Raw genomic sequence first — 16,705 nt, 5'->3', positions numbered from 1 at the left:
GCAGATATTTATGTTGTTAGATTAGATATTTACTACATGTACAGAACGATTTTGAAGTGTAAATTATGTACATGTTTGTACCTAAATAGATCCTTTCCTAACAGTGTCTTTTAACACGGCAGCAACTTTGCTGATTAAAACTGGACTGAACCAAGAGAAAATAACCGGTATTTATTTATCTATTTATCTGTTTGAAATCTGCTTCTACCTACTTCTATCTGCTAAAGAAGAAGTAGCGTATTCTTCTTTGCATTTATTTTGTCTTAGTTTTGATTATAATTCCAGAGCGCCCCCAGCGGTGGAAGAAAAATCCACAGAATAGCCGCACCTTTGTATAAGCCGCATGGTTCAAAACCTAGGAAAAAAGTAGCGGCTTATAGTCCAGAAAATACGGTATATACACATATATATATATATATATATACATATATATACACATAAAGGTGACTAAGCATTTGGTAAATCACATACGAAAAAAAGCCACGTTAAACACTAAATAAAAGCAAGCTTGAGGCTGCATCAAAGTTGAGGTCTGAGCTCGACAAAAGGTCGCTTGAAAATGTCCCTTTACGGGTTTGATGTCTTCTATCTTGGATGCTCAAATCTTCTAAATATTATCCTGCATTATTAGTTTCTTTCGTGTGATACAGAAAAGACTGCAGCCCAGTTTGTTGTGTAGGAGGGCCAGGGTGAGAAAATGTGAAAACATTTAAGAATATAATGCATCAGCATCTTCATAAACAGCTGACATGTGGACCATGTTGCCGATACATCCCTGAGGAGCAACAAAACAATAAGTGACTGGTCTTGAATCTAAAAATGTGAGAATAAGAGTCAAAGAGGTATATTGGAACTAGGAAGAAGAAATGTTTGCCATTTCTCTACAGCATATTTTTTTCAAACTTCAATAATTTCTGACACAGTATCAATTTCTCTTTGCACAAGGACACGGGCTGGGGGCCTGTACTTCTCCCCTTTTAATGTGCTGAAATGTCATGAATCTTGTCGAGGAAGAATGGATTGACGTCTCACTGGCAGTGAAGGCTACAAATGGCTTCTCTGTACTCCCTGCTGTATTTATCCCCGAACCAAAAGAGGAAAAGGGGAGAAAAAAATGAGAAGAATCAATAACATGAGCTTCTCGTTCGGTTCTACTTTCCTTTCACTTCTTTCCTGCTGCTGACCTTTTTGCAAACATGCACTTCCCTCGTGTTACTGATACCCAAAACAATTTTGTTAAATGGAATGCAAAAGCTGACATTTGCAGCTTTTTGGTTTCCCGACTCGCTGAAATCAGCAATGTGCTATTTGCGTTTCATGTGACCCCTAGGGCCTGTGAAAACCACTCCCCTCCTCTGCGCCACTGTTCATACCTTGTCCAAGTTTCAATCTGTTTTGCTATTTTTTTTTGACACCATGACAGTCTAGGCCAGAGGATTTGACATTTAAGTGACAATAGTTCCCTGACCTTTTTAAGAAATCTGTGCCTGTGCTTTGTCTGGCCCACTGGGACGAGATCAGAGGCTGTGTGCCCACAGAGAGTTAGAAGGTGGAATTCTAACATGGCTGGGACTTCTGGAGACGGGACAAAAGGGGAGCATGATGTATCGAGAGTCCATAAGGAACTGCTAGTTCTGCCCCATGCACTCTTCAATGTTGTGTATAGTGATGAAACTGGTCTGTAAGTAAGAATACGGAAGTCAACATTTGAAGTGGATCAAAACATTTCATCAAAAATGTCCTAAGACAAGAATGGATACTGTTCAAAATTCTTGCATAACGTGTGTTTGATCCACTTCCAATGTTGACTACTGTGCAAGGAGACTGCATGTAGCAAGAAAACCGGCAGAATTGATAAACAAAGGTGTGCACTAGGGCTGTTCGATGAATCAATTTTAAATCGTAATCGCGATTATGTAATTAGAGCGATGTTAAAACGTGAAACTCGTAAAATCGATTTTTCACTTTTTTTTTTTTTTTTTTTTTTTTTTACCTTGTCTGCACACATTAATGATTGATACCATCAACTCGTGTTCCTTGCAAAAAACTTGCAAATGTGAATAGCAAATGTAATGACTGACAATACACACCTCTACCTCCTTCATGGGTTGCATTATTATTTAGCATGCAAAGACCCAGTTTAGTTTAATTAGAAAATGTCTTGTTTTAATTGGAAATATAACTTACTGTATGTTTGCAAGTGCTGATTTGCTGATTTTTTTTTCAGAGATAAAACTTTATATTTTATTATATTTTTTAAAACATTTTTTCAACTTATTTTACAGAGTTTTGCACTTTATTCATTCATTTTTGGTTTAATAAGAGCAAAGTTTGCACTTAAAGCCCAATGGGGCAAATGTTCAATAAAAAAACAGCATATTTGAAATCATTTCTTTGCCTTTTGTCAATTCACAAAATAATCGTAATCGTAATCGAAAATCGGATTTTGAGAGAAAAAAATCGAGATTTTATTTTTGGGCAAAATCGAACAGCCCTAGTGTGCACACAGTAGATGTGCTAATTTAAGCTGGTTGAATTTAGTGAATTCAACTGTCCAAAATGGACATTTTTCTGATCCCCTGCAGACACCCCCTCTCCCATCATCCTGAAGGTTTTATCAGTTCAGTTGCCTTGTTTCAAACCTTTGGGAGTAACCAGTATCTACAGCAGCTTAAATACACATATGAACCATTTGTGGTTCTCTATTCTACTCCTACCTAGGAAGGAGACACAGACTTTACAGAAGGTGTTGAACTGGAACTTGTTGGCAGCCTCCAGCAATGTCTTGGCGTTGGCGGCGTCGATCACCAGTGATCCCGTGTAAACAAACTCCAGCAGCTGTTCCAGAACATCAGCGCTGATGTTGCTCATGTTCAGCTCCAGCAATTCCCCGCTCTTCGTCTCTCCTGACGACCTGACCAACCAATCATGGCAGAGAGCGGCAAGTTAGGACGTTTCCCGAAGAACATGTGAAGGACCAAACCACAAAGAGGATAGGACACAAATACACGTATGCAACACACAACACCCAAACACACCTGGGCCAGTACGAAAGTTGGGAGAAAATAAAGAGAATTATTGACCGACAATATAACAAAAGAAAATAAAACTGAACTTTGGGTGGTTTTACTTTACTATGGGGCTAGCAGATTTACAACTCTAATACTGCATCTGAAACAAAATGTCTCTGCTGAACAAAGATAAGGCAAATAAAAGTTATTGCTTTGATTCGATAGGCATGCTTCTCACGTGGCTGGTTTCATGAATGCATGATCTTATGGGGAACATGCTCGCATGACATGGTACATATGAGCTACAAGGTAAAAAACAGGGAGATACATCAGAAAGTGATGGTACGACTTATATACTGACACCTGACATGATGTGAAATATAAATTATGTTGCACCGCTGCCCTTTTTGTAAGCCTGTTCCACTGACGTGCTGCATACCAAAGCAGTGCATCCACTCTCGCTGGCATGATGTAGGAGGTGCCAGAGAGGGCTGGACGAGCAAATTAGATAGAATATGATATCCTTTTGTAATGCAGAAGCTAAAATGTGCATGTTTGTGCGTGTGTGTGTGTGTATGTGTGTGTGTGTGTGTGTGTGTGTGTGTGTGTGTGTGTGTGGGGGGGGGTCGTCGGTGCTGGGCCACATTGTGACTTCATCGGGATCAAATGGCTGAGATTAGTCCACATACAGGATCCCCTTGGGGAAGTTGTGAGAGCGTTAAATAACACCTCACCACCCATGTTTAATGTCCCATGTGAAACAATAATCCACTCAAGGGCAAAATAAATGGAATCACAGCTCGGCAGACTGCATGCCCCGACTACTATGTCTCGCTCCCTGCGGATACGGATATCAACAATATAAAAAGTAGCCTACATTAAGATGGATGGAGGCTGTTTGCTCCTGCCAGTCATGACAGCACAACCATAATACTCTGTCTGTTTCGGCAAGTTGGTGTTCACACATGCCGCCGCCGCCGCAACCCCCCCTTCTTTCTTTTTTTTTTGGGTGAGAATTCTGTTTGTTGGATTAAAAATCATGTCAAACAGTCAGCATTTAGTAAGACACAAACAGCAAATAAAAACAACGAAAGACAAGAGAGATAGAATGGTTGGAGTGAGTACTAGAGATGAGAAGCTCAGGTGGAGGTGGCGGTTGATGGAGAGGAAGGCAGGGCGAGACGGTTCTTCCACAGGGAGCCAGCAGCCATCCTTCTGAGGGAGGGTTTGGGTTGTTCCATGACTGTGCCTTGGTCTTTTAAATAAAAGATACCCTCTCCCACCCCGCCACCCCCCCCAAAAGATACACCATCACACCTAAGCAGAGCCTTTGTCCCCGCTGCCATAATCATCAGTAGCCTGTGGTGTATGAACTGAGACATTAGTCGTCATTTATGAAGTGCACTCAGAAGGTGAGAGGGGGAGAAGGACATCCAAATAAAAAGAAGGACAAGTGCATTTGTCTCTGGATGGACATGGACTGGAAAAACCAAAGTGGTTACTTTTTCCTCCTGCAAAGCAAAAAACCACATAGTGTTATTGCCCTTCTTTTTCCCCACACACACAGCCCTGCAGTGGGGGCAGGTAGTAAGGCAGAGAGAAGGGAAAGGGGTGTTGTTCAGGGTTAACGTGATGGAGGGAGGTGGGACGAACAGAGGGGTGGGGAGCTAAAAATAAAAGAAGAGCATGCTTATCATCCTGGTCAATTAGTGCAAAGGAACCAGCTCGAGTGGCAGTTTGTTTTGTATGAACACTTACGTTATGGAAATGACTTTTCTGGGGCTCTCTAAAAGAGGTTGATATTTATGCTGCATTTGATTGCAGGCTTGAATTTAAATGTGCAAGTGGGAGGCATGGAGGACAGGAGAGACAGAATAGATAGGGCAAGGGGGGAGAGCAGGGCACTCAGGCAAGGAAATTTGTTTGTGAAAAATGCACCCCTTATTCAAGAAGAAGTCGGTGAGACTGTCAAAATGGTGGCGAGGCAGAAGTGGAGGACACGTACACGCTTTCTAAAACATTCTTCAACCTAAAAAACAGCCCAATTACAGTGAAGACTTCTAGCTTGGTGTAACAAGACTATTTATCCAACCGGAGTACATGTACCAAGACGTAAGGTACTTGGGAGATACAACGCTGAGACTGTCTGGGCTAAAAATGACTTACACTTACATCCTGTCGCATCATACAGTTGAAATTAACTACATGGATGTGTGTAGGAATTTATTTCTGTCTGTTTGTCCTCCAGGCAGTGGGACTATATTCATAGCCAGTCTTCTGCTTTATTCATTTGTCAAGCTAGTTTTTTTCACAACGTGTGTAATATTAAAGCACAGAGGAAAGCAATTATAAAAGTTAATTGGGACGTACAGCATTTATAGAAATCCAAATCACGTAAAAGTCAATCTTAATTGGACCTGGAACCCTGGAAGTTCATCAGGTTCTACAAGACATCTAAAAACTAGTTTGTTTATTTGTTTTTTTCAGCTGCAGCCAAAGTTTCTCCTACATTATGCGATCAAGGCGGGGGCACTTGACCATCGGACATGCCCAAACCCTGCGTTCTAGATGTTAACAAGTGCTTCTGGATCTAATTGTGTCTTTGGTTTTACTTTTTTTTTTTAACAGGCATGGGGGATTTCAGGCATCTTCTGTGTGTCAACAGTAGAAATATCTTTCTTTATAAGGGGAAGGACACTTGTTGAACTCGGTTATAACGACTCAATGATTTAATTTGATAGAATTTCTTTGGTAGGTTTCCAAAACCAAACAATAAATAAACTAAAGATTATTCTGATTGCCAAGATATTACACTTCAGGAACACAGGTCCTCTAGCTCTTAGATGTTGCAAAAACATAAGAAATAAAATAAATAAATTAATGCCCCAGGCTTGTGCAGCAGAGAGCTGAGCAGTGCACCCGGTAAGGCATTGTTCAGAAAGGGCCGACACTGTAATGGGCTTTAAAACTGCTCTACACATCTCATGGTCGTAACACCGTCTGAATCACAAGCGGAGAAAAGTCATGGGTTGACACAGACAGAAGAAAGGGGGAGCCGGGGACAAATGGCAGAAAAGCACGTGTCAGGACTGCTCAAAGAATCTGAAGCTTTTTACATTACTGTGGTGTGGAGATGCAGTAGCCATAAATTAAACGCCTGCGAGCACGCTTATTGGAAAATCCTGAGGGGTAAAATGGAATTACCAGAGATGATCTGTCTCCGTGCTCTGTGCACTGGCCCTTTAAAGGGCAAGGTAATAGGTTTTTGGGACGGGGTAGGGGCAAACGTGTGCATACATTTAGGAAAAGCATGACATCCTTCAGGTATGGTGGGGTAAGCTTTGAGGTTGAATGGGGGGCCCCCAGTGCTTGAGTCAAGGGCAGGCTGTGAAGAGCTCATTGCCAAATGGGACAAAGAGGACAGCAAATTCTGCAGAAAGCTGGGAATTTGGAAATTAGAGCCAAATCTGTCTTATCTTTGAAAACATCCTTTTTCATCTGCTGTAAAAGTCAGCCGGATAAATCCTTTTAATTAAATTACCAACAACTGAATGGTGTGTGTGTGTGCGTTCACAAAGCTAAAAAATATAAAATGTTATGCACTCTTTCAAGCTCTAAAATTACACCTCTGCTCCTCTGACTAAAACAGCCTACAGAACCTAGATTTTGCACAAGCAGTTATGTCCTCGCATCCCACATGTATGCACACACACGGTCCCACACAAACAAAAGCATGCATGTTATAAAGAACCCGCACATAATGAACACAGATTTCCAGTTAGTAGCACATGCAGTACATACCCATACACCAAAGTGTTTTATGACTGGACAGAGGGAACTGAGCGGCAATTAATGTGCTCGGTGAATGAGGTGGGTGAGAAGGGGATGGGGAACCAAGCATGTAAGAAGATGAAGAATTTCTCTGCCTGCCTCCATTATCTGACCTCATAAAGATGTGGACAGTAGTGAGTCACGTGTAATATCAGCATAATTCCAATGAGAATGTGACCTGAGCAGGACGTGCAAGGCCGTTACTCCCAAGCCTTTTCGTCCTCATTGCTCCTCTCTGGTCATAGCTTTGAGACATTTGCAGCCAAGAGTTGCAAGCTCTGTCACAGTCCCCTGTTTCTCTGCTCCCCTTCTATCCTCTTTAGTCGATTTGCTTTTGCTGCCTTTCTGACCTTCTATTGTCAACTTTTCGCTGCAGCCCAAGTCTCATTTCCATAAAGTCGAGGTGCCACAAGCCTTTGCAGTGACTGCTGATGGGGCCGAGTTTGCATAATCCTTATAATCACAATTTCATTACATCAAACTAAATGAATACAAGTAAAACAAATTCCTTGAATATTCTCCAATACAAATCCTAATTAGATCATTTGACAAATCTCATGAAATCTAACAATGTGATGACATTTTAGAATTAATTAACCGATTAATAACAATTTGTTCTCTTACACAGTCAAATGTAGGCAGAATGAAGATGAGCTCGATGAAAATTCAGCACCCTCCTTTGGGAGGCCCGCTTCTTTCAGAGGCCTCATCTCCAAATATTAATGTTCTGGCCATGTCCCAGATAAGAGGCACGGATGAGACAACCTGATAGACAGGTTGACCAGCATGGGGCCTTCAGTTCTACCCAAAGTCACTTCAGTCTCTCAGGAAGCTGCCATTGTCAAGGTCAGAGGAAAACTCACTGTCTCTGTTTTATTCATGGCATGTGTAGCCGTCTTGGAGGTGAGTGGTCCTTGAACAGGGGTGGCTCTGTTGCTTTGCCACCTCTGTTCTCACTCTGGTCTCCCTCACTCCATCCCAGTTCAGAGGAAACAAGCGTATCAGTAGCCAGGGAGGACGCCATCAGAGCCGATAAGCAGCACTCTGTTGTCTGCTCTGCTCTGGCGCTAGTGTGGCTGAGGGGGGAAGCGGCAGACTTCCCTACGGCATTCCTGCTATTACTACCATGTCTGTATTTCTGTTTGTCTTTGTCCTTGCTGAGCCTTTCTTTCCTAATCATGCAAACAAGAACACACACACACGCACACACACACACAACATAAAGATGGCAAAACAACTTTGGTTCCAGGGGACTTTCAATCAGTCCGAAAGCACCTGTAAGGATTTGAAGTAAGGATGAGGACGTTAGGGATTTATGGTTGTTCACAGTCACAATCACATATGTGCACACACATACACAAAGACGTATAACAACAACACAAAGACCACACAAAAATCATGGGGAATGAAGGGCAGAATACTAGAAGAATACTTTAAATTTAAATCAAATGAATACATTGGTTAAAGATGGTGTAAACCTGTGAAAATGCTGGTTCAGAAACATGTCTTAAGTGCGCTTATGTTTAATCCTTTATGTCCCCATTTTAACCAAGATGCGTTAAACCATGAAAAAAGTCATGCAAAGCAAAAACAAAGAGTATTGAAGCTCCTTCAAGAAACTTCCTGCCTAAAGATGACAGTGTGGCTTTGGAAACGTCCACTAATGTGTAGAATGTGTGATTCTTTTCTTTTGGCCCTTTGGTGAGTTAAAAAAAATTAAATAAATCATTTTTTTTTTTTAAATTCCCAGTCATGGAACACTTCACTGCCATTAAAATGGAAATGTGGTTAAATTGCCCTACATGGGGAGGAAAGGTGATGTTGACCTTTTTTTATTCAGTTTCAGATACATTCATTTGAGTGGGAGGAGGAAGGAATGGCTGCTGGCCCTGTGCTAGGAACCAAAGTCTTCACACACCTGCAAGAGAGAGAGGGATAGGGAAAAAAGGTGACACAAATGCGCCCTATGAAAAGAACAGATTGGATCAACAGCTGGAGGGAGGGGTGGTGGTGGGGGGGGAAGCAAAGGCAAACCTTTTCACCAGTTCCTTGAAATACAAGCTGCAGGAAGCTAGAACATTTTGGTGGACTTCAAACTCTTTGCCTTCAACAATTATTTTCAGGTCTGTAAACTCTTTCGCTCTGCGCTGTTGGTTCAAGTCCTTCAACATCTCTGTAGAACAAGAAAAAGAAAAAGACAATGCCACATTTGGGTTTAGAATTTGCTATTTTCCAAACATGCATGCACACATACTTTATATGCAGAAGGACAGCATGACAACAAAGCAAAAGCACAGACTGCAGAACACAGTTCTGGCCAGTTATAAGAAACAATGTTCATTAAATCATAAACAACTGATGCACACACATTTTAGTGAACATTCAAGTGAAGACAAAATGTGTAAAGAAAAAGGAGGTATAACAGGATGTGTGTCAAAAAGTATTCAATTCAACTCAGTAATACTTTATTAATCCCGGAAGGGAATATATATTAGTTTTAGTTACTTCAGAATGAGAGCCAGAAACTAGATCGTTAAGAGAAAAACACACTTTTTGAACTGTATCTTCTGCAAAATTACACAGCAGCAGCGGAGAAATCAATGCATGAGATTAAGAAGCATCTAAAAGAGATGAACGCTGAAAACAGAGATGCTGTCAATGCATTATTCATATTGGAAAAAAATCTTTGGCCTCTCACTAACACCCTACTCAGTGTTGGGATGACCTTCAAATGTTTTCCTCAAATCCCACAACCGTCTTCTTACTCTTTCTAAGAAAGAGAGAGAAAAAAAAACACCCATCCACTCGTTCTCGTTCTGGTCTCTAGATAAAATAAATAAAAAAAATAGACTGGAATAACAAGGATGACACATTCTGAATTTAAAAAAAGGAAAAAGAGAAACATGCTTGGTCCAACAGTAATGCTGCCGAAGGCCAGGATACATGGTGAATCGTGGTGTAGTAGCACCATGTTAAGCCTGGCCTTACTGTAGCGTTGGGTCGGAGGCGCTTGTTTGTCTGCATCTTAATGAGGCACCATGAGGGGATACTGAGAGTGAAAATCAGCGGGAGACTGGCAACTTATTCTACAGCTTGGAAAGGGAGATCCAACACTGATGCTCTGTTAATCTCCTATCGAGAAACACTAAGAGAGAGCACTAAGAGACTCAAATAATGAAGTACAGCCACACCAGAATGTGGAACATCGCGATTATAGAGGGAGACACCTTCCATAAACTTGTCTAGGCATTAACAGAGCATTTCACGAGATTGCAGCCTGTTAAGCACAGTAAACACTTCTCTGGCGAAAAGCGCGTGGTTGCGTGGTACGAAGGCACAGATTCCATGCTGGGGAACGAGCCACAGCATGAGATACTGAATCATTTGGATAAGGAAGGTGGCAAATCCTCCCATAACCAGCACGCAGGGTTTCTTTTCCAGGAACTAATCCTCACATTACCTTCACAGGTCTAGCATAAACTTTGCAGCCTGAGCAGCGGCAACGGCAACTCAACAGCCGCTCTGGTGAGCGTCCCGTCAGTGATGCCATGCGTAACGGGAGAGATGGGCGTGAGATTATGAACAAACGTGCGCTTCAGACACCTCTCAAGCCTTTACATGTGACTGCACGGGTGACACCCAAGCTGAAATAAGGTAGTTTTTTATGTTACCGTCCTGACAAAAGTCCATGTTCACTGCAGACTCAAAGCAGAGATTTAATTAACCTGGAATGACACTCGCCATTCGATTTGGCTAGAATATCTACTCATTTAGCTCCCTCTATTCTCCTGTGTGACACTTGGGAGCTCGGCTTGAATCAATTCAGCAGCTGAAATTATACAGCATAAAGACACATGACAAATAAGGGGCAATTCAGAAGCGCGTCGTGTTAAAGTAAAGGCTTTTCTCTAAGCAGCACATCCTTCAGAGTTATCACATCAAGGGATTAATGGCGAAAGAGAAAACGACCTGGTTACTAAACATGCTGAATACTAAATGAGACAGGAAATAATGAAAGATGGTGTTTTTGACAGTTTGTCTGGCTGTACACTCACTGGATGCACAACTGCATGTTTTGAGTAAGCCGTACACCTTCGCACAAACACAAAGGCTGCCATTTGCCTCGTCTTTCATCCATCTCTGCTTCGCACGTTCCACTCGCCACTGTCAGTTGGCCAGCTCTTTGATTACTGTGTGGGCATGGACTGTGAATACACAGTAGTTTGGGGTTTGAATTACTGAATTTCCAGCAACGGCTATGGCTCTCACGTCAAATCAACCACACCTCATACCATCCATTCACCCCAATAATAGTGAAAGCGAAAGGAGGAGACAGAGGAATCCACTCATAAGCAAACAATGGCTGCCTCCCTTGGAGGCATGAAGACACACCTGCATGGATGAGGGGAAAGCTAATTATGGCTTCTTGGGGGTGGATCAGCGAGCGCCCGAGAAGAACTCGTCACAACCGGGGACCATGAAACTGCACATGTCGTGTCCATTCTGTGGACCGGCATGGAGTGCGGTGAGGCACAGCTACGCTCAATAGAACCACAGCAGCTTTGAAACACCAAACATCTCAATACTACCAAAGGAGAATAGAGCAAAAAGCAAAAAGAAAAGGCAAAAAAAAAACCCAAAGACAATCTTTTGATTACTGTAAAGCTCTGCAAGACACTATGATACCAGTTGGATAAAGTTCTTTGTAAATTTCATGAATACCGTGACCCTTGCAAAGTTTTAGGTGTTAAATAAATTTTTTGGGGCCCATCAAAGACAGTAAAGCATGTCCTCCTGCCCCTAAGTAACTCATGATGGCAACACCACCCTGTGCTAGCTTTTCATGATTGGTTGAAGCACCAGATGTAAGGCATGAACGCCAACTCTGCTGTGTATCCTAGTAACTCTGTGAAATGTCTCTGTGAACCGCGGCCAATCACGCTCCCTTCTGTGATGTCAAGTAACCTATCAGAGAGAACGGTGACCCCCAATGATGCATTGTTGGAAGTCCCTCTCTGGGCTGCCGATTGGCTGCTGTCAGAGGGCGAGGCAGCATGTCATTGGTTGTGGAGCTCGGAGCCATTTTAGGGTTCTTCATGAATTTTAAGTGCGTCTCTGAAGAACCGCCATTTTGATTAAAGAACCTGCAACTTACATTGGGCCTGCTTATGTTCAACATGTTTTCTGTATATATCTTGAGGATTCAGTAGCTTCAGGGGATTTTTTTTTGGCTTAAACATAAATAAATGGGTTAAAAAAACTAAATTGTTTTTAGTAAAGTGACTTCTTTCTGAAGAGAATGGTCAAATTAATAATTCTAAAATAAAATGTACATTCATATTAAATTGAGGAAATCATAAATGTCTTATTATTCTAAATTTGATATTTCAACCTTTAGCATAAACTTTTATTTTCTAAAATGTTTTATTTTCTTCAAAAAATGAAATAAAAACATAGAAGGCCAGTTTAGGTTTTTTTCCTTCAAAATATTTTCACATAAAATAGATACGGAGAGCATTTATTTTCAAAAGAATATTTTGAGGCCTTTGAAGCGCAATTTTTACAAACCGTTTTTATCCGTTTTTCTACATTAAAAAAAAAAAATACAGTGTCTCTTTCAGGAAAAATAAACACAATCGTCAGCATATTTCTCTCCAGCTCAATGACTCTGTATAATGCGTAAAAGAAACGACACTGAAGTTTTCATTCTGACCTTTCAACAATCAATTCCCACCATCACTCACCGCTTAATTACCCAGAACAAACTATGTAGACTGATCAATAAGTCAATTTACAACTTGGACTTAATGATTCTCTTTAGCCTGGAAAAGACTAAGCGTGTCATTTTTTTAAATTATTCATCTATTTATTTTCGCTACAACTGTGAATGTTCATCTTCAATTTCACAGACGCTAATTCTGTCTTCGTCCAACCAACCCATTTTAATTTAGGTAGCAAATAAAATAATTTTATTAAATCAACAGATATTTTCTATGCACCCATAATAATAATTCATTTTATTACTATCAACACACATTTTAATTCATATTATCAAATTGTTAATTTAATCTAAACATTTCTTTTGTCAACATGTTTCATCTTTCTTTTTTTTTTATGAGTAAATTCCCATTTAAACAATGATCATTGTGATAGCTGTTACAGTAATTTCAAGAGTTAAATTAAAGCACAACTGAAAAGCGGTCTACTGTAAAGCAGCAGCAGGACAGATGAACTGGGCGAGTCTCTTCAAAATGGGTTTCCTAATGCAAAAACTTTTGAAAAAAAAATGAAATGAAGGATATTTCATTTTAATGAATGGCATACAGCAGGAAAGGAAAAGCAATGGGGTGGTTTCCAACTGAAAAGCTTTCTCAGTCCTAATCCAGGCTTCCGCTGACTAGAGTTCATTTCTTAAAACTCTCCATATAAATAAACAGAAATAAAACACTAAATGCTGACATTGAAAGGGCTTATGAAGTTACATGAAGTTTGGTAATTAAACAAAAAATGTGAGTGAATAAGAACCCATAACAATTATTATAGATTCACTTATTTGTGAATAAATCAGTCAAAAAAAACAAGTGAAAAAACTAGAGCTTTTGTTTTCCCCTGCTGACTTTTAGAAAGCTCTTTTAGAAAAATCGTTTGACTCTTTCTGGCAGCATGTATTACAGACACCCACGTGCAGCCTTCATAGATAAAGTGAGGGCCCAGAGTTCACCATCAGCCCAAGCAGGATCACGTTACCGTAGTTCTGAAGGCTTCAGGTCCTAAGGACTACCACTGCAAAGACTCCACATCTGCTGCAATGTCAAAGACGTATTCCTACTAAATTCTGATAGAACATATTGACCCATATATTTGAATATTTATCTTTGTTGCAGCTGCTATTTTTTTTAAAACTATTTATTTGTCCTGAAGATCTTCATTTAACGGCAATTATTGTCCTGAAATTAGGTAAGTCTTGTGGATAATTATATGTGTGTGTGTGTATATATATATATATATATATATATATATATATATATATATATATATATATATATATACATATTTATTTATTTGCAAGTGTTGAAAAGCAGCATGTATTCTCAGTGTTGTGAGCATTATTGGCATTTTGAAATATCCATTAGCCAACTGACATTTGGAAAATATGCACCTGGCTTGCCTTTACATTCATTTACCTGCTCCAATTTATGAGTAGCAACATTTTATAATTTCATTTACATTTTTATTTACAGATTAAGCATTATTGCATTTTTGTCCTGACAATTTCTCCAGGAAAAACATATACGAACAAAAAAAAAAAAAAATACGTCAAGGTGACATTTAAACCGTCTTTGTGGACAAAAGGTTGATAAGATTTGTGGTTGGACCAGAAATTATTCAAAACATTTGTGGAAAACCATTAATTCTAGATACTGAGGGCTAATTGCCAAATGTTTTATTATTGAGGAAATATATCAATTTTTTTCTAAATTCGTATTTCTAAAATATAAATATCCCTTAAATACATTTTATTAGATTTTTAGCATGGATATCCAGCTGAGTTATCATTTTCATATTTTCTGTTAACAGAAAAATCTATAGACTATTTATTAACAGCTGAGTAAAGTTAATTAATGTGAGTTCAAAAATTGCCATTGCAATTTTACATTTTCTGTGGGAATTTAAGTCTTTGTACTGCCTCAATATTCCATTCAAGGATGATAAAAAAAAAAGGAAAATCCTACAAAAAAACGATATCTAGTTTTTTATTTATTTTTTTCAAAGAAAGAGATGGGGTAGCCATTCTACAAACTGAATGACTCATCAGCAATTTTTAGCACCACTCCAAACCATCTCAAAAACTTTGGTGGCTAAATGTTTGGCATTAACAGATGCAAAAACTCATCAACACTATCAGACCTCTCTTACAGATGCCATCTGCCAGAACAAGGCATGCTTTAGAGTACATAAAAGCAATCTCATGTACACGGCAATCCAGCATTGGTCTCTTTCAAAGTGCAACAGCCGAAAACATTTCTCTTACAATCACTGCCATATTCATTTCTGTAGACGTCTCACCATATCTTGCTTTCTCCCAGCAAAACAGCTCATGCAAGGCATCACAAATCCTCAAGACCCCTCGAGTCTCCAGCTGTCCTGATTTCAGTCGGCTAGAGTGCAGTGGCACCGTATAGTCTCAGAGAATAGTCCATGATGAGAACGCTTTATATTCTCCCTTGCTTAAAACTTCTGAACTGCTCTGCTGGAGCCCGAGCATTGCTGTCAACTGCCTTGGACTGAGCCACGGGGGGAGACAGAGAAAAGAAACTAGTGCCCCTTGCAGACATGGCCTAGCCCTTTGTTTCCTTTTACAATAGGTATTAAAAAGGACAAAAAAAAAAAGACCTGGTGCAGACAAAAAAAAAAATAAAGCATGAATCTGCCCTGTCCTGCACTGTACACTCAAACCTCGGAGTTCCATCCTGTACAAGGGTCAAGTGTGTGTGCATATACGAGACAACAACTTACATCAGTAGAAATATGCTGAGACAAAGACAAGTACAAGCTCAGAAGAAAAAAGAACAAACACAGGGGTCCTTGGAGCTCCCAATGGCCTGCTTCAACGGTGCAACAAGATGTTAGACATTGTGTTCTTCTTCGTGTTGGTGTGTACCGAGGGGATTGGAAAAATATCTGGTCCCAGCTGGTGCAATGGCTTCCTCATTAGGCAGGTAGGGGTATTGTATTTGACAAGCGGTCATAGACAAGTTTTAACAAGAGGATACTCCTGTGTATAGCAGACAAGAGTACCATCATGGCTCTGTCTTCCCTCAGGCTCTGTATTGTCTGCTCCACGTTTGCAGCCAAGGGAAGATGGTGTACTCTTTGACTGTATATTTAAAAAAAAAAAAAAAAATCTGTACTGCATTCCTGTACAAACTGAACAGCAGATGCAGACTGGTTACAGCTGACAGGAGATTAAAATGTACAGTTATGACATTGGAGTTGACAAGACTCTCATTCCTGGCTGATGAAGACATTTTAGCTGTGGGATTTTAATGCTTATTAAATTAACACCATTTAAGAGGTTTCTTTTGGGATGGAGGGTTTAAGATTTTGACAAAGAAACTACAGCAAATTTTCCACTGAGGTTTTTTCACTATGAATGTTTTATATCAGACTCTCTTTTATGCATACATTACAAACAAAAAGTTTATTTACATTAAGAAAATTAATACCCTGCATAGAAATATTAATTTCCAACATAAAATATTATTCAACATAAAACAAACTTCAGATTAAATATGTCCAAGAGAAACAGGCTTTGAAACCATTGCTTTGTTACTTCATCGGCTCTTTCAGCTCGGTAGAAATAAAATAATTTTCGTCTGGGCTGCCAATGCAGAATGAACAGACTTCATCTATGGGTGAAATGGGTGTACGGACCAAACGAAGAGCAACTGTATATCAATAAAGGGGGTCCAGCTATGGAATAATTTGGAAAATGAACTAAAACTATGCACTACTGTAACCAAATTCAAAAATAAGTTCAAAAATAAAATATTAAATAAACATAAAACATTGATATGATAATATTATAATAATACCATGATAGTAGCAAATCAAAGCAAGTGTTTGCATGACCACTCTCCGCGGCCGTTTAGCCGAGGAGTGTGGTGAAGCAGCACCACATCATACCAGGTGCCCTGTAAGCCACTTGGTATGTTAAAAAATTATTATTATTTCTCTTTTTTACACACCCTACTCTTAACCTCTGCTCTCCGCGCTGTACAATCTCTTGCCAAGAACCACTTAATTTATCACTTCTTGCAAGTTATAGTTAGTTTTTTAGTTTTGTTTTCGTCTTTGTTTTT

The 16,705-nt window shown here is 39.8% G+C and overlaps 1 protein-coding gene across 4 annotated transcripts in view; it reads right to left on the bottom strand.

Moving 5' to 3' along the window:
* LOC133418516 (kelch-like protein 29) overlaps nt 1–16,705 on the bottom strand; it is a 274,919-nt gene that overhangs the window by 88,460 nt on the left and 169,754 nt on the right. For all 4 annotated transcript variants that reach the window (XR_009770453.1, XM_061707244.1, XM_061707246.1 and 1 more), the window contains 2 exons: nt 8,877–9,015; nt 2,718–2,914 (listed from right to left, as the gene is read on the bottom strand). Coding sequence is in view for 3 of the 4 variants with exons in the window: in XM_061707244.1 (XP_061563228.1) it covers nt 2,718–2,914; nt 8,877–9,015 (336 nt within the window). In the remaining variant the exon portion in view is untranslated. The remainder of the gene's footprint in view (nt 1–2,717; nt 2,915–8,876; nt 9,016–16,705) is intronic.

This window comes from Cololabis saira, chromosome 18 (genome assembly GCF_033807715.1).
Source record: "Cololabis saira isolate AMF1-May2022 chromosome 18, fColSai1.1, whole genome shotgun sequence".
NCBI classification, from domain to species: Eukaryota; Metazoa; Chordata; class Actinopteri; order Beloniformes; family Belonidae; genus Cololabis; species Cololabis saira.
The sequence above is the reverse complement of the archived record's forward strand: the minus strand, read 5'-3'. Positions and strand labels throughout refer to the sequence as shown.